The sequence below is a fragment of the Phlebotomus papatasi genome, chromosome 1 (assembly GCF_024763615.1).
Source record: "Phlebotomus papatasi isolate M1 chromosome 1, Ppap_2.1, whole genome shotgun sequence".
In the NCBI taxonomy this organism is placed as follows: domain Eukaryota; kingdom Metazoa; phylum Arthropoda; class Insecta; order Diptera; family Psychodidae; genus Phlebotomus; species Phlebotomus papatasi.
This window is the reverse complement of record NC_077222.1, coordinates 92,027,684-92,052,835: the sequence shown is the minus strand read 5'-3', so window position 1 is coordinate 92,052,835 and position 25,152 is coordinate 92,027,684. Positions and strand designations below refer to the sequence as shown.

The 25,152-nt window shown below is 33.6% G+C and overlaps 1 protein-coding gene across 1 annotated transcript; it reads left to right on the top strand.

The window, feature by feature from the left end:
• LOC129809749 (uncharacterized) lies at nt 1-24,785 on the top strand. Its single transcript, XM_055859802.1, has 6 exons — nt 1-390; nt 13,278-13,587; nt 16,069-16,314; nt 19,971-20,227; nt 20,405-20,552; nt 24,658-24,785. The coding sequence occupies exons 1-6, from the start codon at nt 346-348 to the stop codon at nt 24,726-24,728; spliced, it is 1,077 nt and encodes a 358-aa protein (XP_055715777.1). The 5' UTR covers nt 1-345; the 3' UTR covers nt 24,729-24,785.
• The last annotated feature ends 367 nt before the right edge of the window (nt 24,786-25,152 follow it).

Sequence of the window (25,152 nt, the reverse complement as noted above, 5' to 3'; positions counted from 1 at the left end):
GCCATTCGTGGGCAGTTGGCCGCAGAAAGATCATTCAGCAGGTGACTGTCTTCAGTATCCAGCAGATTGTCCATCGAGGTAGATCGCGAATCTCTTGGCCCAGGAAGGCATCGCCGTGGAAATAATGTGAGAAATCTCCCTCAATAGATTTCTCCGCGACTTTATATTCTGTGTGATACCTCCCTTGAGGAATATTTCTCCAATTTATATTGACAAAAAATCACTCGAGAGCAATTTTCCGTGTCTGTTTGTGATATATATATTACGTTAGAAAGTGCTAAGAACGGTGCAAAAGCTTTCTCTCCACCTTGTGATTCTCAGTGGAAAAATATCATAGATATCGATATGGAGAGCATTTTAGCTATTTATGGAATTCTCCTCTGTGTCATTGTAAGTATTCCTCCGTGAAAGAACTAAACTTTTATTTTCCTTCAAGTCGTTTGTCCAAGGTTTTGGGACACATTTTCTTAGAAGAGAATTTTCTCTGTATCAAAAACATCTTATAAAATTGCATCAACTTCTTGGAAGTGTTGTTTTTTTTTTTTTTTTTGAAACTAGACAGTATATTACGAAGAAAAGAATTCTTAGCAAAAGTTGACATTTTGAAAGTGAAGAAATACCTTGTTCTTCTTGTTCAAGTTCATTTAAAATTAGAAGCTTGATGATCTTTATATTTAGAAGTTTATTTACAAACTTCTTACCTGACTTTGGTTCTCAATTTCTTCTGAGAGTATAATTCGAATAATGTAACACATCAATGCTCTCAAACAAGTTCTATCAACTGGCTTAATTAAAAGTTTGTGCAGTAGAAGCTAATCATATTACACTCTTTGAATATAAATTTGTAATATAATTATAACACTCTCATTTTAATCCAAAATTTATCGAAATTTCGCATAGTTTCCTAAGTCAACAGTTCTGGTGTAAATTGAGATCTGGCTTCAAGAGAATAATAAATCATTAACAAGGTACAGGCCTTAATCAGAAACCCGTGGAGGAGATTGATGTAATTTTGAATAATTTCCAAAGTGTTTCCAAAATGCTGATGCATCATTCAAGCAATGAAAGTTTTTCAATAATGGAAAAATAAGCAAGATTTATCTTCTATTCAGAACGAGTTACGCTAAATGAGAACAATGAAAATTTTACAATGTGGATCAAAAACGTATAAAATGCCTGGTAAATTAAGCTTTCATTTTCAGCCACCGTAGTTTCAGAAAGTGTAGCGGAATGTAGGCATGGTTCGCACAGAGTGAACCTTCAAATGATGTGATTTTTTTCTTTGTTTGCAAAGAGCTGACATACTATTTCTCATCTCGTCTCATGAGCTTGATAATTATCTGTATTATGGCTAAGAAATGATGAACTACACAGTAAAAAATCGTGTAAAAAAAAATAACGTGTAATTTCCAAATTACCACTAAAAAAATTGTAAATTTTAATTTTTACCACTATTAAAATGGTAAATTTTGTGTAAAAAATAATTTGTGTAAAAATTTTCAGCGTGTAATTCAAACATGTAATTTTTACCACTATTTAAGTGGAACAGTGTCACTTGAAAAGTGGTAAATATTCAACAACGTGTAAAATTTGGTGCATGTACTCAAAAACGTGTAAAACCGCCATCATAGTTTGACAGCTGCTGGAAGCATCCACCTCGGTGAGTATTTTCCTTCGTTTTTTGAGTTTTATAGCCCCTAATTTTGCGAAAAAGACCAAATCCCTCAAGAAAAAAGTGGAATACTCCTGGTAGTGTGAATTTTCAAAGTTTTATGTGAGTGATTGTTGAAAAAATCCAGTGTTGAAATTTACGTGGCGTCACTTTCAGTTTCTTTCTACTGTGCATATTTTTCCTCGGATTTCTGGTCCAAAGGGCAGTTTTCTGCCAGTGGTGGCCCCCACAATAACCACCCCTTGTGATCATCAGTCCTTCAGTCCAATCCTTAAGAAATACAGTGTGAAAATCTGCATATATTTCAACGGGTATTGAACATGTTACAACTTGTCACAATTCCACATTCTATTCCCGGAATAGACGATTTCCCTCAGTGTTTCTACTTCGTGGGGCCCTCCTGTGCTCTTACTGAATCTCAAATCCATCACTCATTGATCCTCCCAAGTTTCAGTGAAAGTTTGGAGCGTATTTTTTCCGCTATTCAACTTCTAAGATTACGATTGTGTAGTTCCGGGAACGATATCCCTTAGTACCCTGTTTATAGGGCATTTACTTCTGTGGGTGACTTTCATTTAATTAAGCTTATTTTTTATGTACAGAGGGAACTGGATCACGGAGATGGACATCCAGGTAAAATGAAAGTATGCTGATAAAACGACTAGAAGCTGGAATGCAGCAATTAGGAAGATGCGCATGGAGGAATATCTCACGAAGGAAGCAAGCAGCCCTAAGGTTAGTTTTTTTTTTCTTATCATCTACTTAATCTTTTCAAAATTGCGTTTATGTCGCTCCTGGACCTGCTAATCTTAAAATTCTATTTTCCGTATAAAAACTGATTGTTTTTTTTTCTAATTTTCAGATCACCAAAATTGCATCCTCAAAAAAGAAGTCTTTTCACATAAACGAAGCTTTTGCTGCTGGACATCGATAACCAATAAACGAAGAGGGAAAAATTGTGAAAAGAATTTTTTTTTGGAAAAATAAAAATACACGCTAGAAATTACATGTTTTTTTAATTTCACACGCTCCTTTTTACACATTTTTGAAAATTACATTTTCCAAATTACACGGAAAAACATTACATGCTGGAAATTACACGCAAAAAAAATATTACACGCTGAAGATTACACGTTTTAAAAATTACACTTTTCCCAAAATTACCACTATAATAGAGATGTCAAAAATTACCTACTATTATAGTGGTACTTATTTTTTACTGTGTAGCTCTTTGTAAACAAAGAGAAAATTTGCGTTATTTGAAGGTTCACTCTGTGCGATTAGTCCCTTCTCTGGAGTAACAATTGACATTTTATTCATTTAATAAAATTTTATAATATTTATTAAAATTTAAAAAAAAACAATTAAAATCTACATACCATGAAAAATACAGATATTTAACATTGAAAATTTGCGAAAAACTTTTCAAAAAAATCCAATAAAATCTAATAAACAAAAATTAGTAAAATAATCAACAAATAATAAAAAAAATCAGTAAATAAATGTTTTGCACTTGAAAAAATGATGTATTTTAAGAAATAATTTATAAAAAGAAAATTTTAAAAATGAATTAGTGCTGTATTTATGAAATTACGCAATTAATATGAAATTTATTGCGAAATTAGCTCAAAGTAGGTTAAAATAAAACTTTCTGACAACTGTTTACATTAGTTTGCACAGAAAAAAAATGTTCTGTAAAATTATTCGTAAATTAATCTTAACAATCTCACCTAAAATTTTTCAAAACCCTCATAAATCGTATAACCCTCGGAAAAGTTTCTAAAAGGTTTGTAATTTTTTCACAAACGTTGTTCGTAATATGATCACTTTATGAGCATTTTTAATTCTTTAACAAACATTTTGATTTATCTGACAAAACTTTACAAACATTTTTGTGTGTTTACGAACAAATGTAAAAGAACAAAAAAAAATCCTGGTCAAGTAATCATCTTACAAAGTTTGTGGGAAAAATACATAGAGCATTTTACGAATTTTTAGTTGCGATTTACAATGTGAAAGTGATTGAACAGGCTTCTATTCGCTTAGTACGTAATCCCAAGAAATTTTGTGTTTGTGCACAGAGAGCGACAATCAGAACAAGTGATTCCCAACCCACAAATTTAACTCAAATAGAGACAGGAAAAAAATTCCTGCCTCCACCCAGGATTGAACTAGGGGTCTTTCACTATCTAGGCGAATGCTCTACCATCTGAGCTATGAGGGCACTGGCTCTGATTGTCTTTGCCACTGATCTCAACCAATTGCCATGTGCACTTCAACTCGTTTTCGACTCACTATGAACCTTGAGAACGGTATCATGAATACAATTGAACCAGCAGCCCATGTTTTCCATGGAAATTTAATTTATTGTGAAAGTGATTGAACACACTTCTGTTCGCTTGGTACGTAATCTCAAGAAATTTACGATGTATAACGATTTACGAGCAACTGTATAAAAAGGAATACAAACATTTACAAACATTTGCAAACCAGTTGCAAGAAATACAAACAGTTGCGAACAATTTTACGAAGTATTTTTTGTGTGTGGCAGTCTCTTAGGTCTCTTACGCTCTTTTTTTTGACTGGCCTAGCCCCAATAAAATGTTAAACATATTGTAAGTCCAAAACATACAACCAGAGTAGGGGCATTTTCACCGTTTGTTCCTGGATGTTGAAGATCAAAGGAAAGATCAAGAATGAGGATTCTTTCAAAATTTTAAATTTTTCTTATTGGTAAGATGTACATCACTTCTGTAAACTCTCCTTCCCTTGATATTGCGATGTTTGGCGTCATTAAGTATTATTTCTTGGTAATTCTGTAAATTGATTACAGTTCTTTCTCAAATTTACCAAGTGTCTCCTCCTGTTTTCGTCATGGTAAATAATAGAGTAACATTTCTTGGGGAGGAACACCTCATTTGAGTGCTGTACAAGTTCTCAGAGATGAGCAAGAAAGCCTGATGAGAGATACTGAAGGAGGTTTTGTTGATGGTTTTTGTGTTTATTTATGGGGTGACTGGGTTCAATCGGCTGGTAGATAATAAAATAATGGTTGATTTTGCGAAACTCGATCTCTGAATTTGTATTGGTAATCTCGCGGAGTATTTAGTTGCAGAGAGACATCTGAGGCTGGGATGGTGGATCAGTTGGATGACCTGAACGATGAGCTGGTTTTCTCGGTGACCTTGTATAGAGTCACCGCAGACGACGACTACCCAAAAGGCCATAATTTATCAGTGGGACAAAAGATTCTCTTTGTGGGTTCAATGAAACCTGGCGATGGCACGTAAAGACCATACACAGATATCAATTATTCCAAAATGTTGTGCACTAAAATACCTTCTGCAATTGAGAGTCCATTCTACATGTATTCTGTACCTCCTGTCTAGGAACTAAGCTCTATGGACTATATACCTTTGCAGATGATTTCCCAAAGCCCCCCAGGAGTTCAAATTAGCATTTACACGTGTGTCACCGTCGATCAACATTGGATTTGTGTGTTACCTCTTCAAAGCATCCACAATGCCTCTGAGAGAACCTCTATTGCTTCGTATTTGACCACCAAATCTCCAAGAGTTATTCTACCCATAGAACCCTTCAAACTACCACTGACATCGTTCTAAATAATTTGGTTCCTATTAATCAATTGATTCTATATTCTACAAATTCTTCTCCTATCCTATCAGTCAAGTCCTTTTGCAAACCACTTCAACATGGGATTGCTCTCATCCGGGAGCATCAGGCATTTGCTGAGACTCAAAATGTGAATTTTGCAAAGATACCACCAAGGGTTGGGTTGGTGGTTTTGTGGATGATGAAAGAGGTTTAATTTTAGACATTTGCCTCTGAGGCAAATTAAATGCAGAATGTGTCAAAGACATCATTTTGCTTTGCCAAGAGACTGTAAGATTGATTTTATGGACTCTGTATGTCTTCAGAAATCATCTCATCCCCCTGATTCTCCTAGCAAATAAATTGAAATTCTCATCCTTATGGGTCATAAGGGGCAAATCAGTAATTTTTGGGAGAAATTTCTTCAGTAGAATGTTGATAAGAAAGATAAACTTTAACTTAAAAGGAGCGACAAGGAATCTAAGGAAATTATTGATGAAAGATTATTTTTTTAGAGGGGCATAGGGCAGTATCAAAGAGATCAAATTATTTGCAAGGCACTTTTGCTAAATGATAACAAACAATATAACTAGCTACCGAAACTAGATAGTTTCTTTAAGGTATAAATTAAACTTGTAATTTAAAAAATGTAAATTATCGAATGTCATGTATATGTGAAACTATCCCATCCTTCCCTCAAAATTTAGACTGATTTATACAGATTTTTTTTCGTTCTAAAATCTGACAAGGATTGCGATTACCGATTATAACATTCGAGGAGTTATACCAAATTTCGGACAGCTTTCAATATCGGACACTATTTTTATTTCTTCAAATTTTATAAAGTTTTACTGAATTTTCGATTTCATGGGATGTAGCACATATCGACGGGACAGAATTTTCGGGTTCTACCTTCTCTGGGAATGTTATAAAGATAGCCGAAAAAACTCTTCAAACTTTTACCTAAAAAAGAGATAGGGGGATGTGGGGCACTTTTGAAAGTGGGGCACCTTTGAAATTGGGATTTTTTCCTATATTTAAGAGGAACTGAGCAATATCATAATGTAATTTAGCTTCTCAACCTGTTTGTGCAGCTAAATTATATTACAATAAGGCTCAATTTTATTTAAAAATGGGTCAAAAATCCCAATTTCAAATGTGACCCACTTTCAAAGGTGCCCCACTTCCCCCTAACAAAGCATCTCAGCTTTGCGAAGTGCTCGAACTCACGAGAAAGTTCTATCCATATAGTAACTTTACTATCGATTAAATTGATTGATAAACTCGATAAACTTAAAAAAAAGAAACATTTCGAAATAAGAAATTGCTGAAGAACAGCAGATTTTAGAATATTTTAATATCAGTAATAAGCATGCGGACAAATAAAAATGTAAATCCTAGATAGGAATATCATTTACGAGTACATTACTGATTCATTACCGATTAAATCCGATGTAGTCAGGTTGTAAATTTCAAGATCGTTTAAGAAATCCAAATTTAAGCAAATCGGTTGAAAAATAATCCCTCAAAAGTGGTTAAACTTTAATCTTCGAAAACTCGATATCGAAACGTTTTTCAAACATAGTGTCTAAGGACAAATATTCAGGTTTTACCTCTAAAACATATTCGAAAACGGAAAAAATTGTAGTCGTCGTTTTTTAAATAAAACAAAAAACGACATGGTTTTGGATTAAAAGGAGAGGATGGGGGAAAACGGGGAAAAGAAGAAAAGATTTTCCTATATAATGTTGACTTATGGGGGGGGGGGGGTAGTCCCAGACCGAAAGTCGATATCTCTCACTGTTTGGCTCTTAGCCGTGTCACAACTTGTAAGAAAAGGTAGATTATACAACTGCTCTCTTTGAGTTCGAGCAGTAACAGGATTAACAAATTACAAAATCGTTAGTCATATCAGAAACTGCTAATTTTGTAATTTTATAAAATCTGTTTTTATAAAAATTTAAGATTTCTGCAAGATGTCCATAAGTGTATAACGTCCATAAGCGATGACTCCATCCTACACCGTTTTGCTTCGGAAGTGAAGCTAAGAATAGGTTAAAACGACGATGGGCCAAGTAGTCCAATAGTTGAACTATTAAAAATCGGCATGGATAGAAGACTTTTTACAAAAAATAGATATTAATTCAGGTAGATTCTTGCTCAACATGCAGTAAACATGGTAGCTTGTCCTCTCTCCGTAATCGGAAAATGATTGTATTAAACACTTGCAATAGCATAAAATTCATCAAAATCAACTCTATAATACAAAAAGATTCACTTTGCAGAATTTTCCCAATTATTCTCCCCTCAATTCATAGTACATCAAAAATCGAGAGTAAACCAATTTTACAGCAAAATCAAAGAGATTGGGGCTTAGAAAGAAAAATATAAAACGATGAGACTCTTCTTGTCATTATGAGTAAATTTTATTATCCGATTCCGAGAGGATTAAACAGGAAGAAATTTTGAGGTCCACAGAACGTTGGATGGAGGAAAAACATTACCATTATTATTATTTTGTCAGACTTTAAATTTATGGTAATTCAATGGGGAAAGCATGATGATGGCAAAAAACTGGGCCCTTCATCCAGGAACTTCTGTCCAGAGCATTTTGTACCCATTAAAAGTTTGTTGTCGTTGAGTGGATCCTTTTTTTTTAATTTTCATCCCTATGTACCCCACAATGTACAATTTAATTAGGGAGTTTTCATTTGTTTTAATGCCTCCCATCCGGAGACCCGTAGATTTTACAATACCCTGGTTAAATATTTTTCTGGCACAATTCCACAGAGAGGTTTACTCTCGGAAGTTTGTCGATTGACGCTATTGATGAACAAAATTGTCAACCACAATTAACTATAAAATGTCGAAAGGTACTCCAACTCCAAAGATTTTAGAATTTAAACACGAGATTAGTTTGAATTTCTCTTTAATGTTCTTATGTGCTTTAGCGAGGTGCTCGAATGAAAAGTTCCACTACAGCTTTTTACGAGAAAGAAAAAAAAACAAACAAAAAAAAGATCCAACGCTTTCCAGAGCAAAAGACAGAGAAAAAATTAACTTGAAGGAGCGCACGTTGGACAATTAAACAAACCACCCAACCCCCAAGAGACTCCTTCCACATCCCAATTCAGTGCCAAATTGAGCTTTGACGACAGCGGAGCTTTTTGTACCTCATCCGACTATTTTCTCTATAAAAATTAAATTTGCATACAATTCACTGGAACCCTAATTTAATATTTATCCTTCGTGTTTTAGTGCCAGAAACAAGGTATTCACTTAATTTAATTTACATTCAGCAGAATGATGAAGAATTCACACGCACTCGAAATGGATGCTTTTCTTTTTGCAATGTCAACCCTTCCCCATATCAAGCTCTTGTTAATATTCAGGGGTATTTTATCACCGTGTCTCTGTGAGAAAATTCCAAGAGGGAAAGAAACTATTTTCCATCCAAAGAACACCATGCCCTCAAAGAAAATGTCGCACTCGGTTAGAAGTCTTTGAAATTACACTGAGAGAAATTGTATTGTGAATTTAACTATAGGACCTTTAGGACTACCACAATAGATAAAAATATTTATTTAAGTAAAGTGAAATTATATAATATTTTCAAGAATTTTAAAATAAGAGCCCTTAGGTCATTTTTCCTAAAAACATTCTTGTAAGAAAATCGCACCTTGGAAATTACAAGGGGCCAACTAATTTTCGGCCATTTTTCAGGAGACAGTATGAAAGATTCAACTTTGTGTAAATAAGTATCTCAATTTAATGACTGAACAAAAACAATTTATTTCTTTTCTATTTGTATGAGCACTAATATAAACATAGAAACTTTTATATTTTTACCTTTCAAATATGTTTTTAATGAGTTAGCTCCTTGTCTTTCTAAACGGTGTGCAAATTTTGCTGAAATTAGAATGACACGGGATCAACTTGCTTGAGTTAGTCCCCTGTTTCACAAAAATTTGAACGATGAATATATTTTGTGCCCCTTTACTTCAAACAAAATTATGCAAGTAATCAAAAAGATTAAAATTTTGAAAAACTTTTCTTCTTCTTCTTCTTTTTTTAATTAGATTAAAAATTTGAAAAACTTTTCTAATAACGAAATTTAATGACTTAGGGTAAAGTGTATAATTTGGAATTAGTGATACAAGTTGGACAATTCGCCGGTACAAGTTGGACATGGCTTTTTTCTTGATAAATACAGTATAAAATTTGTTTCTAAGCACAAGAAACCAAATTATAAAACTAAAGCATTAAAAATATACAAATAAAAATGAAGTAGTAAATTTATCAAGACGAAAAGCCCTGTCCAAATTATACCATTGTCCAACTTGTACCACTGTCCAACTTGTACCACTTTACCCTATATCATCTGAAAATTTATTAAATTGTCTTTCTAAGTGCATTAGAATCTCAAAATCACAAAAAAGTGAGTTGACTCCTTGTAATTTCCAAGGAGCGAAATAAAGGACAAAGGGAAATTTTGTTGAAATATATCGCTCATTTGAATTAAGAAGGGGCTCCACAGGCACAATTCTTTCTTAGAAATTTTTCAATGGTCAGCGTGAATAATTTAATTTATTGTAAATAATTATCTAACGCTAATGTCTAGAAAGAAAAAGAATTTCTCAATTTGTTTGAGCATTATTTCAAATATCAAAATTTGCCAGGGAGTAAGTCTACTACTCACGGTTTAATGTGGCTACCAATCAGCTGATCATTGAGACTGATCGGTGCCAATCAGCCGATCATGGAGACTGATCGTTGGCAGTTATTCGATCATGAAGACTAATCGGAGCCAATCAGCTGATCATGGAGAATGAGCGGTGCTAATTAGCCAATTATGGAGAGTGATCGACCCCAATCAGTTGATCATGTAAACTGATCTGCGACAATCAGCCGATCATGGAGACTGATCCGCGCCAATTAGCCGATTATGAAGACTGATCGGAGCCAATCAGACGATCATGGAAACTGATCGGCCCCAATCATGTAAACTCATCAGCGCCAATCAGCCGATCTTGAAAACTGATCGGCGCCAATGAGTCGATCATGTACACTAATCGGCGTCAATTAACCAATTAAGAAGACTGCTTAGTGTTGATCAGAAGATCAAAATGAGTGATTTCCCACTCACGCAGTTCACACACTGTACTCTCGTACTTAGTAACCCCATGAAACTTCCACATTTTTACCCTCTAAAATACATCATGTCATATTTTTGCGATTCCTTCATGAAATTGGAAAACTTAAGCAATTTAAACTAATTGCGTAACTCAGCACAAATTATTAATTTATAATTTTTATTTTTTTTCTCTTTTATCATCTGCGGCTGCCGCCGACTTCACAACCGACTTCATCGGGCAAGACGGCAGAAAATCCCGAATCATTAGTCGTATAGGCCGTTACATAGTTTGTACAATTAAATGAATTGAAGAAAAAAAACAATAATCATATATTATACAGTACAAATATGAATCAGTGAAATGCTTTGCAGATGAGCAAATTTATCAGCATTTATTTTTATAAGTCAATAACATTTACTTGACCAATTCGTTACTGATTTAGAACGATATAGCCGGGTGGAAAATTTCAAAAACGCCCCATAAATCCAAATTAAACCAAAAGTTGAGAAATTAGATCTCCTTATTGGTTGAACTTTGACCCAAAACTCAAAAGAGTCTGGTCACACGTATCTATAAAATAAACTTGATTTATTTTAGGACAAAATGTACTACCAGTGAGCGTCGGTTTTCGAATTAAATCCAAAATTAAACACACAATATTCCAGAGCTTTCGACACCTATCGTGTCCTCTTTAGTAGCTGTTGGAAGATTTTTTTTAATTTTAACGTATTTTGTTTTATTCAAATTCACAAAATTAAATCATCTTGCATTTTGGTTGGTCTTTCTTTGGATTTTAGTCAAGTTCTTGTCCCTATCTTTGCACATCAGTTTTTAGAAATTCATTCGAGCCACTAGAAAATGGATCAGTTAAGAGATTTTGAATGGATGTCCGCCTGAGGTACCTTCAAAACATATCCAAAAATCATTCAAAAAATCTTGGGCTAATTTCTATAAAACCAAAAAATATGATTCCAGAGGAAATGAACGAGATGAGAAGAGAAAAAAACAAAACATCTGGAGATAATGTTAGTCCAATATGGGTCACTCAAGACCGGAAGATGATATCTCTTACCGTTAAAACTCCCAGAACGGTTAGAAGTTGAATAAAACGGATTGTACATACTACATTCTCCCTGAATTCGAGCAGTAAAATGTTCCTTCAGACACTTCAATCTTTTGCACCGGTCGGACCTCGAACTCACAACTGTGACAGTCTAATCTGGTATATCATGGCCCAAGAGCCGAATAGTGTTATCATAATTACATCACGGCAACCCTTATTTTAAAAAATATATTTCTTATAGTGCAATTTAGTTGCCTAGATTATAGATTATATGATAATTTATCACATTATGAGATAGATAAATTTATTATTAAATAAATGGTATGCGCTATGTATTAAGTGGTAGAGCCTAATGCTATATAAGATACTCGTACAAATATCCCAGGCTCAAACTCCCTTTAAGTCACAAGTAATGTATAATTCCACAAAGCTTGATACTGATAACCTCTTCACTATATACAACAAAAAAATATTCCCTATCTAGAAGTATCGATTACGCGAAAGCCTAGTTCTCCTTATGATCTGTCTATATTTTTGTATTTATTATTTCATTATTAATTTTAATTGAGGTTAAATAGCAGTAGCCTCTTTTTAATGGGTTAAACCTTAATTGTTATCTGAATTGACATAGTTAAATTTCTCTTTTAGAGCGACACTTCTCCCTCTAAAAGTACTTTTAGTAGTAAACAATTGATCAACACTACCATGGACTCTCGTAGAGAGGAAAATGGATATTACTGGATAGTTACTGGATGGATGGATGATACTGGATAATTGCAGATAGGACTATGGCTGACAAGAAGAAAGTCATTATTAAACTAATTTCACTTTTTCCTAAAAGTATCGATAAATGGTTACTCCACCATATTTCCTCTTCACAGAAATCTTCAATTTTTGTCACAAAAAAAACAGAAAATTAAGAATATTTAATGTTCTATTACAGCATATAAAATATTCTGAATTTTAATATTCTAAATTATGTGATGGATGTGATGCGACGATGCCATAAATATTGACAAAAACTTACATTTCAGAAAGTTTCTGTCGACTTAATTTCCTGCATTGTCAAAGTTACTTCCTTATTTCTCTTTGTTTTATAAAATTTTTGATAAGATTAATAAATTATAAAGTTCCATCATTAAGTCAATGTAGTATTTTCTCTGAGTGATGCAAGTTTTTCCTTCAAAAGTATACGACTATCTTATCATTTATTTCTCATTCATTCTGTAAGACATTCCTTTTTGTCCTTAGTGTTTTTGTCGTACTGGGAGTTTCCTCATTTGAACTCAGTGTCAACGAAAAAAAAGAGAAACCATATCGTAAGCTTGTAAAAACAGAATTTATTTGCAACACTGTGAGCTATGCAGAATGCGCAAGAGCCACCCTTTATGCCGTGCAGAAGGAAAGTCACTCAGTGGCTCGATTTTACAACACGGAGGGTGGTTGGAAAATGTAGTTTTTCAGCTGACAACCACACTATTCAAAATAACTCTTGTGCCACACCATCTTTTTTTTTCCTCTTTTCTGCAAAACTCGGTGTTGTTCTTATGAGATAGAAAGAGAGAAAATTGTGGCAAAAGATGAGTAAAGACTTTCCAAAAGCTTCTACCATGGAAATGAATCACGTCTGTGATTTTGCTCAAGGGTGAAATTTCTTCACTCAAACTTGTGTTTTCTTTGCTGATTGATGAGTTTTCTTTTGTTGAAGAAGACCAAAGACACCTCTTTTGCCAGAGCACATCTCGGGAGTTTTCCCATCCTAAAAGAGATACTCTTTATCTTATTTTTTCTTTAGAGCATATCAGTGGCCATACCAGATATTCCATTGCCGATCTTTGCTTTGCCAGCTGGTAGTTTGGGTCCGGTGAACAGGACACAGGATCGTCAGAAGGCAGCAGAAGTACCTCAATATTCCAACAGCTACCTTCCAGCCCTTATGCAATGCCTGCAGCATTACACGGAACTGATGCAGTATGAGCCTCTGCATCCGCCACAGAGAACCACAACCACTCAGCGCCCCACGACCAGCCACACCACCACCCAGAAATCCACACGGAGGACCACCAAATGGCCCTCCTGGTCTCCACAAACCACAACGCCGTCAGGTAATGAATAGCTGAGGGGCTGTTGCTATATCAAGAGTACAATAGTTGAATTAATTTAGTGAAAAGAATGCAATTTAGGACGAAAGATTTGCTATTTAACGTTCACGTCCACCGCCGTCTTGGTGGTAAACTTACCAGGGGGAAGTAAGGCAACTTTAAAATTGCACTAATTGGATCTAAATTATATCATAATATGGTCAAATTCCATTTAACAGTGTGAGAAAAAATCCCAATTACAAAAGTGCCCCAATTCAAAGGTGCCCCAGTTACTTCAGGATCAATATATCTTCAATTAGGATTTTTAAGAATACAGGGAATAAAACATCAATAAAAAATATATACGTTTCTCCTTAAATTCGAGCAATAAAATATTATGCATTATTATTTTTGAAAACAAAAACAAAAGAAAGAAAACTTGGAAAGTAAAACTCTTTTGTTTTAAAACAAATTTTATGATGATTTAAATAAATACTTTTTATGTTTGGGCAATATATTACAGTTGTACATTATATTTAACATTTTGGGAGAAGTTTCCAAAATAAACTCAAGTCTTTAATGTTCTTTCTTCTTTAACATAGAAATTATATATTTTTTTACCGAAAATTGATAAGAATTTGTCGCCGCTCGAGCACCAGCTACAGGATTGGGGTAGGTTGTGGAATCTTAGTGATATGGGGCGTGTTTCATTTCAGCCATATCATTTCAAAATATTAGCATTGAACTTTAGAGATGATTAATACAATCGCGTTTGAGGCCCTTAAGAAAGATATAGCGGAGACCGGGGCAAAATCAGCCAGCAATAGAATTAGGAAGTGGAGTATTGTAGTTTTTCTTAGAAAGAATATTGAGCAAATTATTATTTTTTCAGGGCAATTAACTCCATTCCTATCCATTGAAATATTCATCAAATTAATCTAAACAACTTTTCCTAAAATTACAGCAAAGAGAAATTCCATTTCCTGACTAATTCTGCCTCAGTCTCTCCTAATGTCAGACACCAATTAAATTAATATAATATCTAATCTACAAGGTGGATGAAAAAAATTACAATAAACTGAACCACTTTATTATCGTCATTTTTGTTAATTTTTTTTTGAAATAAAAATAAAACGATAGCAAATACATCAAAGTTTTAGAATAATACCGATCGTTTTTGGTCGTTTTTACCGTACTTGGTGAAATAATAAACCGCGGTAGGGTAGGATACTGAACAAATTTTTCTTGGATAAGAGGAAAAACTTAAAATTTAAACACTGAAAAATATATTACATGCATATTTTAAGATTAAGAAATTCATTAAGTTTGATAGTGACATTGTACCGTCTAAATGTGTCTTAATTTTAAAAGTCTTTAAACCGGTCAATTTGACCGGTCAGGTTTAGTATTAAGTCTGTCGGAAAATGCATCGTACTTTGGACCAATGCTGGTCTTTCGAATACCCTGCCATTTGCGACGAAGGGCAGTCTTCAGCTCATTGAGACTTCGCTGCTTTTTAGTCCTATCGTTAACCAACAAAATGTCTCTTTTGGTGAAGTCAACCGATTTTGCATCCAGAAACTGTGGCTGGACGAAATCTTAACCTTTTCGGAATTTTTAAGGCTTCATGTAGAGGTCCTTTCCCAATGTTTAGCTCATAGTTGTTTCCGATCTATGCGTCTCACAGATTGTTTATCGGCAGACATAGTGAGAGGTGGGACTACATTGATATATGATTTTTTCGTCTATTTCATAATGAAGCCGGTTCTTAAAATTATTTTATATAGATAAAATAAATAAACATAGTTTCTTTTAAAAAATATACGAAAAAATCGTATAGCAATGTAGCCCCACAGCTCAAAGTAGCCCCACCTCTCTCTAATGCGGAGTTTGTTTTTCCCTTTAATGGTGTCTACACAATAGAAACAATTTTCGTCAAAAATGGCCTTTTTAAAAAAAAAAATTCTGACGTTTCTGCCCACAAGGATAGGGGACATTTTCTTTAAAAAGGCATTTTTTAAATAAATTTCTCCTAGTGTGTAGAGGCCTTAAGGAACATGAATAGCCATGAACAATTTCTTTTAATTCTCTGTAAAATCATTGTAAATTACATTCAAAAGCTGTGAAAAATTTCCAAGGTAATGACCCCTCGGAGATTTTACCTCAATTCATTAAAATAAACAGCCTCAATCAACAGGATAATGAAAAATTCCCTCAAAACCAACTTCGTTTTCAATTCGGCGCTTCTTTGAACCTCTGCCAAATTAAAAACACCACACAATGAATATCTAAATATTTTGGCAATACTGATGAAAAGCACTAGAATTTCATCAAAGAGAACAAACTGTATCTAACTAAAGTATCATTCAATACAGAAACATTGTAGCCATTGCATAGAGGTAAAATTCGTATTGTCTTTTAATTCTATTGCATTGCAACGAGCTACAGAATATCGCTAAAACTTTTTAAACTTAAATAGGAAATTAGATCATTTCAATTTTTCAGCTCCCCAGGACACTACACCTCCCCATCAACCAGGATATTACAGTCCTCAACGCCCACCACAACCTCAAACGACCAACATAAGGCCTCAACTGGCACTGCAGAAACCCGAACAAACTTTCTATCGGCCCAGTCAGACTCCCATTCGTCCAGCCAGTGGACCACATTCCTCCAGTAATATCGATACTAATAAGCAGTTCTTCTCCTGGTTCTTCCAGGATAAATCGAAGAGGCTGCAGCCGAATTTAGGTGAGTAACTTTAGAATTGGTGAAGGGTTGTCATAAACTTTAAAACCAAGTTGCAAAATGAAGAATTTATTAAAACTATTAAAAACCATGAGCAATAATTAATTAAAATATATCAAGCAAATAAATATTCTTCCCTTGTATCATAATATGATACGTTATAAAGAGGAAATAAAAAAAAAATCACTATGTGACATTATTTTGAATGTGTAATACTAAAGTTAAACACAAGAACAGAATCCAAATGCACTACGCTGGTGTGAATATAAATTTCACAGAAAGAGCTTATGTAAGATTGTCTGCAATTTTGTCTCCTGTATTTTGATATAAACATTATTTATTGCAGACATAGTCATTCAATTGTGTGAGAAAGAGAATTAAAAGTAATGTTCATGTCAAATTTAATGCAGTTTATAAAAATTTTAACATAAATATTAAATATTTTTAAATGTATCGTAAATGCTGGTGATTTTGCACTTGGGATGACTTTACACCCCGGCTTTTCGTATAGGCTTTTCTTTAATTCTAACACTTAAAGATCATCTTTAGACTATCCTTAAGTCCTAGAATTAAAGCAAAGCTTGGAAAAAGCACGGGTTGCCATTAACTGCTCCAACTTATACGGACTTAAGACCTAAGGCTTAGCTATCCTTTAAGTCACAAATTTCCGAAGCTTGAAAACCTTCGAATATGCCACACTGATTGATTCTTTATCCAATTTTATTCAGATTTTTTTTGTAAGATTCTCTGAAGAGCTTTGTAGTTTTTCCCCCTGCGTTTCCACATCCGTTAAGGTGCCAAGTCACTATCGCTAACCGTTTGGCCTTTAGCTCTGATGACAACCGAACGGAGGACAAGCAAATAGCGTAACGTAATTTTTCGGAAATAAATTATATTACTCTCGTCTTTTCTGTGAAATTATAAATTACAAGGATATGATGTTCAATTTCTAAATAAAAAAAAATTAAGTTTCGTGTTAAATATCTAGTATCGAAATTAATGATTTCAAATTCTGAATCAAATGCTAATGATACTTCATCTATTCCAGTCTTGCTTTGCGGTTTTGTGTTTCTGAAAGCTTGAAGGTTTTCCTGAGCAGATTTGAAAATTAAAAAAAAAAACTTAAAACTTTAGAATTTCCACTTCAGCATGGTTTTCGTGAATTTGTGAAACTGCACCCCAAGACTTGAAGAAATTTGACACTTTAAATTAAAAAATATCTGTCGAAGAATACAAATCATCAGCCAATAAAAGCCGATTTTTATGCTCAATGCACAATAACTTTTGTTTTGTAAACATGTTTTTGACATTTCAATGAGAGTGAATGAAACCTAGATATAGTCATCTCGCTCTCTCTCATATGAAATTTTAAAAACATGTTTACAAACAAAATTTATTGTGCGTTCGGCAATACACTGCTGAAAATATTTTGTAAAATTATTCACAAATATTTGTGAATTATCATAGGGAATGAAATACTCGTAAATGGTTATACTAAAAAAAAGTTCCTAAAAGTTTGTATTTTTTCACAAATATTGTTCGTAATGATCATACTTGACGAGCATATTTTCACGAACGTTTAGTTAAGTCAAGTCATATCATGTTCAATCATGTTTGTATGATCACCACTGAATTCTTATTTTTTGTACACCCTAATAATTCCATTTTGTATTTAAAATTTTGAAGACTCATAAGAGTTGAGAATAAATTAAAAGAAGTTGACACTTTTATTGCCTTCTGCACTTGGACAAGTTAAAAGGGAGAAATTCAGAGAACCCATAAATGAATCACAAGGAAATGGTGATCTCATTATTTTTACTATTGAATCACAAAGATCTTGAGCAGTGGCTCAAAAGTTATATAAGATGTAAAAACACAATTTTGGACAGAATAAAGTGGACATCGAGAGAAGCAAGAAGTCTTCTTTATTTCTCAACATTCTGATTTCCCCGCTCGGAAATCATAATTGTTTGTTCACAAATGTGCGTAAGTCGTAATAATTTGTAATCACATGAAAAATGTTCGTAAAATTTTGTTAGACAAACAAAAAATGCTAGTCAAATGCCCAAATTACAAATAATCTCTGGGATAAGTACAACCTTTTACGAAGTTCTCGCTGAGATTCTTTACAATCTTTTTGTAGATTATACATTTTATGAGCATTTCGTAAATCCCAAATAAGAATTCACAAACATTTACGAACAATTTTACGAAATATTCTTTCTGTGTACAGTAGAGCCTCGCTATAGTCCATATTTGGTTGCAGACTGGTCACTTGCGTCGCACTACAGTCCACGTCATTTTTTTAAAATTATCAACGACTTTTAGTATTGAAATTGCTTGACGGATTCCACTTTCTTTGCGATTGTGGTACTTGTCCTTGCTCTCTTCATTGTGGATCACAATTATCACAACTACTCAATAAAGTTTGCCAAAAATAATAAAATAATTATGACAATATTGCATCTCGCGTACTAAAAAACATAACCTAATATAAATCAGTGTTTTGAAATCAACGGTCGATAAATTGTGGACTATAGAGCGATGGCTTATAGCGGGGTTCTACTGTAGTTTTATTTCAATGTTTAAAATCTTATCTCACTATTGCACACTTTAAGTATGCAGAGTACGCGTTTCAATAATTTCGCATTTAGAATTAAAAGTAATAAATAAAAAAGGATCAAAACGCCAAAAAAAAGCTCGAATAAAATGCTGCTTGTTCTCTCTGAGTAATTCGTTTCAGAGAATCATTCCCAAGATAAAGACCAAGACAAAGAATAATCTGTGAAGAATGCGATTCCCCGATCTAAGCAAGACGAGACAAGAAGAAGACCCATTGGATGAATAAGGCTGCAAGAGCCCCGCCAAATAGTCAGGTTGATGGAATTAAAATATAAAAATTAATAACAACTCCTGCAAATACTCATAACTTTAGCAAATTACTATAATTTTATAACCATTTACAAAATTTCTTGCATCTCTGCTAAATTAAGCTTCCAGGCTATATAAAATTATACTGGTACATCCAATAAAGGATTTCAAAACTCTGGTCTAAATGAGCATTCTTTTAATCTCCTCTGTAATTCAAATTTAAATTTGTCAAACTCACAAACGCTCTGTAACGAGCAGAAAAAATCCGAAATCCACAAATTTAAATGTTCAATGATCCAAAAAATGCTTTTACACGCGAAAAGCCTCAAAAACTTTAAAATGACAAATTGACAATCTCTGGTGGTTTATCAATGTTCAAACAACCGTGAGTTGCATTTTTCCTAAAAACAAAAAAAAAATTGGGATGAAAACCACCCTCGTGAAAATATACTAAATTAATTTGACTTCAATTGAGGTGAACCATTCAATGAAGCATAAACCACCAGCGAGGGAAAATGTGCGAGAGGATACTGAAGCAATCATTTGCCGTCACGGAAAATTAATTGAATGGGAATTTATCTAAAAAAAAAAGCTCAAAAATTCATACAAGAGGCTAATATTGTAGATAAAAAAAAGATAGATCGATGAAAAGGTCACGAGAATTTGTAGGCGGAAGACAGAGAGATTGTAAAGTGGTTGTGAATTAATTTAATTGATTGGAACCACATTATTCATGTGATGGCTTTTGGCCAATTGATGCATTTAAGTGTCCTCTTCTGCCCATCCAGAGTACGATCTGCAGCTTCTCGACCCACTTCCGAAAGCTCTGCTACAGGATATTGAGCAAGAGTCACCGGATCTGCCAGCTCTCCTCGATGAAGACAATGTCAATGAGTTTCTGAAAATGTATGATGACCACTTTGCCAGGAATATCGCAACAACTGGAAGGAAAAAGGTGCCACCAACGAAACCCTACGTAGAGATGGTTGTGCTGTATGACCTCCTGAAAAGGGAAGCCAAAACTCTCATGCTCAATAAATTTTCGGTGAGTGCCAAATAAAAGGATTTATTAATAAAATCCTCAATTCTATATTTAGAAAGGAAATTAATTTTCTTTACTCCAACAATGAATAGCTCTAACCTTTCATCCTTGATCCCAAAAGCTGCTTTGGGTAATTGTGTCATGAACAGTCTTACAAATTTCCACATCGGATATTTGCAGGGCTACTCTGAGGAAATGCTGCGGGAGCTTCAGATGACATCCCAGTGGACAGGTGACAAGCAGTTGCACTTCGTCCTCAGCAAAGCATTGGAACGAAAGGACGTTACGAGATCGGATATTATGGCTCGTCTCAAGTCCATGATAAAAGGTATGCACTCCCCCCAATTGTATTTAACAGCTAAACATGCAGGGATGGGTTTTAGAAGCTTTGAACATGTCATGCAACCCCATGATACTCTTGAGCTTTTCTCACTCGAGAAAGCTCGTAAATGTCGCCCTGTGGACAACATCCAAGAACTCACACATTCCTACCCCTCAATTCCACAATAATCAACCCTCTCGGAAATGTTGTGGATTTTATGGTTGATGAATTGAGGAATGGTTGGGAATTTCTTCTTGAAACCTTCATTTATCTCTTAGTCTTCTATTTTGTTGTCACACTAAATTAGGAAGGAGAGGCTAGTGTGAATTTTTCGAAAGAATAAGTATCGCTCCAAATCTAAATTCAGATAAAACATATCAAAAATATTTATTTACTCTTGGAAAATCACAATTATTTCTCTATTTAGGTGTCTGCATCACCAATTCTCGTATAAACATTTCATTTGTATAGTCTCTTTTCATAATGAAACTTATTGACAGAAATGAATATTTGTATAAAAATTTAAAAAATAAAATGCTTAGGGGGAAGTAGGGCACCTTTGAAACTGGGGTACCTTTGAAATTGCGATTTTTCACCTATTTCTAAATAAAGTTCAACTTTATTGTGATTTAATTCAGCTGCACAGACAGATTGAGAAGCAAAATTACACTATGACATAGCTCAAATCCATTTAAAAATAGGTGAAAAATCCCAATTTCAAAGGTACCCCCTAAGGGGCTTTTCTGAATTACACGGTCAAAAATTAGGTGATTTTCAGGATTTTTTCATTTTACTATTTTTTTGACAAAAATACGAAACCATCTTCTTGACATTTTTATAATTTTTATACATTATTTAAATTAATTTTATTTAGATTAGATTAGAATATTTATTTGAAGATTAACGCCCCGGTTGAATTCAAGCATTTTGGACTATAGGGGGAAGTGGGGCACCTTTGAAAGTGGGGTACCTTTGAAATTGGGATTTTACACCTATTTTTAAATGAAATTGAGCCTTATCGTGATATAATTTATCTTCTCAATCTGTTTGTGTACCTAAATTATATCACGATAAGGCTCAGTTTTATTTAAAAATAGGTGAAAAATCTTAATTTCAAAGGTGCCCCACTTTCAAAAGTGCCCCACTTCCCCCTACAATATTATACATATTTCATATAAAAAATATAAATATGTTTAATTTTACCCTGCATTATTGATCCGATATCAGTGCAAATATTTTGCTTTTTAAGTGTATTATGGGTTAAAGTTACCCTTTTTCATATTAATTTTACACTTCAAAAGGTGTAAAATTAACATGAAAAAAATGTTGATATATTTTTACATCTAAAAAGTGTTAAAGTTCTCAGGAAAAAATTAATCGCACCCCCTTTTTATTGATTAAATATTGCGCATAAATTCTGTGGTACTCAATGGGTCAAGTGGTAGAGAACTCGCTCTATGATGCAAGTGTCCCGGGTTCGAATCCCCTTTAGGTCACCAGGAATTTTTCTGGCGTTAAAGGTGTTCGGATTGCATCCAGTGAGCTTCACTGCACTTGATTCCACGGGAATGGGACTGACAACCTCATCCCGTACAAGAAATAATAATAATAATGCATGTCTAGAAATCCCCTGGTGGGAAGACCTAGTTCCTTTATGGAATGTTGTGCTAGCATTATTATTATTATTGTGCTTAAATATTATGTTTAAATATTGTGCTAATGCTGGAATTATTTTTTTTTTCATTTTGTCGTAAAATAATAAAGAAAAAATGCTGTTTTGAGGCTTCGTGAACCATGTAACCTCCTAAGATTTTAGTGATGTAGGGTAAGTGTGCCAAATTTCGGCATAGTTGCATGCAAGCGTCAAAGTCTCAAGTTTAAAATGGAATATTTCAAATACAAATTGATTTTTTTTAAATTTTTTCTTCTTAAAGAGTGTTGCTTGGAACCTTGTAAAGAGTTTGCCGTCTTTATTTACTCTAAAATCATTCTTAATACATTTTAAAATGAATAAAAATATAAACATAGCTTTGGTGCTCTATTTCGGCCACCTTATTCTCATAGTTCCTTGCCCTTCGGGAATTCTTCCAATGTCTTTTTCACGTCATCTCGTTTGTCGAAGTAACATTTTTTGTTATTCTTTTGCATTGTATTATCTCTAGAGTATGTAAAATCTAAAAGTTCATGGAAATTCGAGGAACAAAAAAGGTGGCCGAAATTGCAAGCTGGCCGGAATTTGGCACACTTACCCTATACAACATTTAAAGAATGTTTTCTGAGATTCCACTTAACAATCTCGAGAAAATTTTTTTGCAAGTTGCACTCAATATCTTTCATAAAATTAATATTTTCATAAAATATTGTTTTATAATTTTTTGCAATTTTGGCATAGGGAGAAGTGGGGCACCTTTGAATGTGGGGCAGCTTTGAAATTGAAAATTTTTACCTATTTTTAAATCAAATTGAGCCCTATCACGATATAATTTAGCTGTACAAACAGATTGAAAAGCTAAATTACTTTATAATATAGCTCATTTTCATTTAAACATAGTGGAAAATCCCAATTTCAAGGCTGCCCCACATTCAAAGGTGTCCTACTTCCCCCTTCATATTATAAGCAAAAAATGTATTATTTTATAATATGATTAATTTTTTGGACTAACCATAGAAGTGCTATTTAAAAAGTGAACTGTTTTTAGATACCTCTCAAAAATTAGTTAAGAATCAATTTGAAAAATTCCCAGCAGAGAAAAGTGGGGCACCCAGGGTAGCTTTAAAATGGGCCAGTTTTGAAATTGGGTTTTTCTACTATTTTTAAATGGAATTAAGTCTTATCTGAAGCTAAATTTTTATCATTTAATGGCGTAGATTCAATATTAAATAGGAGAAAAAAGCTCTATTTTTAAGCTACCCCAATTCAAAGGTGGCCCACTTCCCCCTATATTAAACAAAATAAAAATTCATTTAATTTCATTTACAATAGTGCAGTACCATAAAATCTTACAAATGATATACAACCTGTTTACTTGTTGCGTCCACTGGCGTCTTAGCGTTAGTAGCTAACTTCCGAAGCAAAACGGTGGAAAAGCTCCTTCATAAGTTGCATATGCCTGAGGCATATATAAGACATTTAATTCATTTTGATTTTTTTTAAGAATTTAATTCTTGAAATTTAAATTGCTACTACTTCTTAAAACAGTAAAAAATAGTGTATTTACGCTTATATTTTGATCATATCTATCTTTTATTTCTGGATTGAACTCTTAACAACGCTGTGAGACCTTCGAGACGTACTTGGTATAACAGATAACAAACAAAACTGAAACTTTAATAGAAAATTAACTTTTTCGTAAACTATCTGCTACAATTTACCCACTCTAAAATATTTGAAATGAAATTTAAAGGATTAAGGATTAATGAATTTGGATTTAGTCAGTGAAATTCTTTGGAAAATTTCCGCTTTAGAGAATTCCTAATAATGAAATTTTCTGTATACTGAAATGCACTTTGCATGTTTCTGCATTATTCATGCACAAAGAAGGACTTTTGTCATCTCTTGTACAAATGTCTCACACTCCTTAATTCGCAATTGTAAACAAGAGATAACCCCCGAAAGCATACCTTTGATAATTTACAGTGAATTGCTTCGTTATTGTCTTACAGTGTATCTTCATTTACATGGGAAACATTTATCTCACAAAAGCTCCCGCAGAAGCTTTTTAGAAAGAAAAGCTTTTTGCTGTAGTGAATTTTATAAAATAGCAAACTTTTCAATTAAAATCTTCACATTCTCTCAAAACTGATTAATTTCTCTAATGAAAGCACAAAAGAAAGAGGGAACTCAAAACAGGGAATTTCATTTCATGTGCAATATTGTTTGCATTTTATGAAAAACAATTCGTTAATTTAAATATTTTATTTTAAGCAAATAATGCTGAAATAGCTTTATTCACTTTTTCATCGCCCCCCAACAACAAAAAAAATGTGAAAACAAAATTGGAAAAAATCACAAAGTGATTTTGTTGAGGAAAAAAAATTTATTATCTCTTTTTATCTCTTCTTGTTTTGCAATGGCGTGGGCTTCAAAAAAATATCACACAACAAACTGCAGATCTGGAAAATCCCCATAACATCACGACAAAAACCATAAGTCAAATCCCGCCACTTCAGTTTGCACCGTGAGAGATATTTTTTTTACTGTGTATGCAATTTTAATTAAATCTAAATAAAAATGTTGCACATTTTGTTTTATTTTGTGGTTGAGCTACAATTTCATTTTTGCGGTTATGTTCCTGCGAGTGATTTCTGACGGATTAATTTTCAAGTGATGAAGTTAATTTAATTTCTGAATTTGACTCAGAGAACACAGCGAGATTAATAATGGTAAGCAGACTTTAAAACATTTTTCATTATTTTCTTTTGATCAACAATTCTTTTTGATGAATATTTGCTGGATATATATTAGACGATTATTGAGAATTTGACTACGTATTTACTATGTTTACCACGTATTTACTATGTGGTGTAGGGTAAAGTGGTACAAGTTGGACAACGGTACAATTTGGACAGGGCTATTTGTCCTGATAAATTTAGTACTTCATTTTTA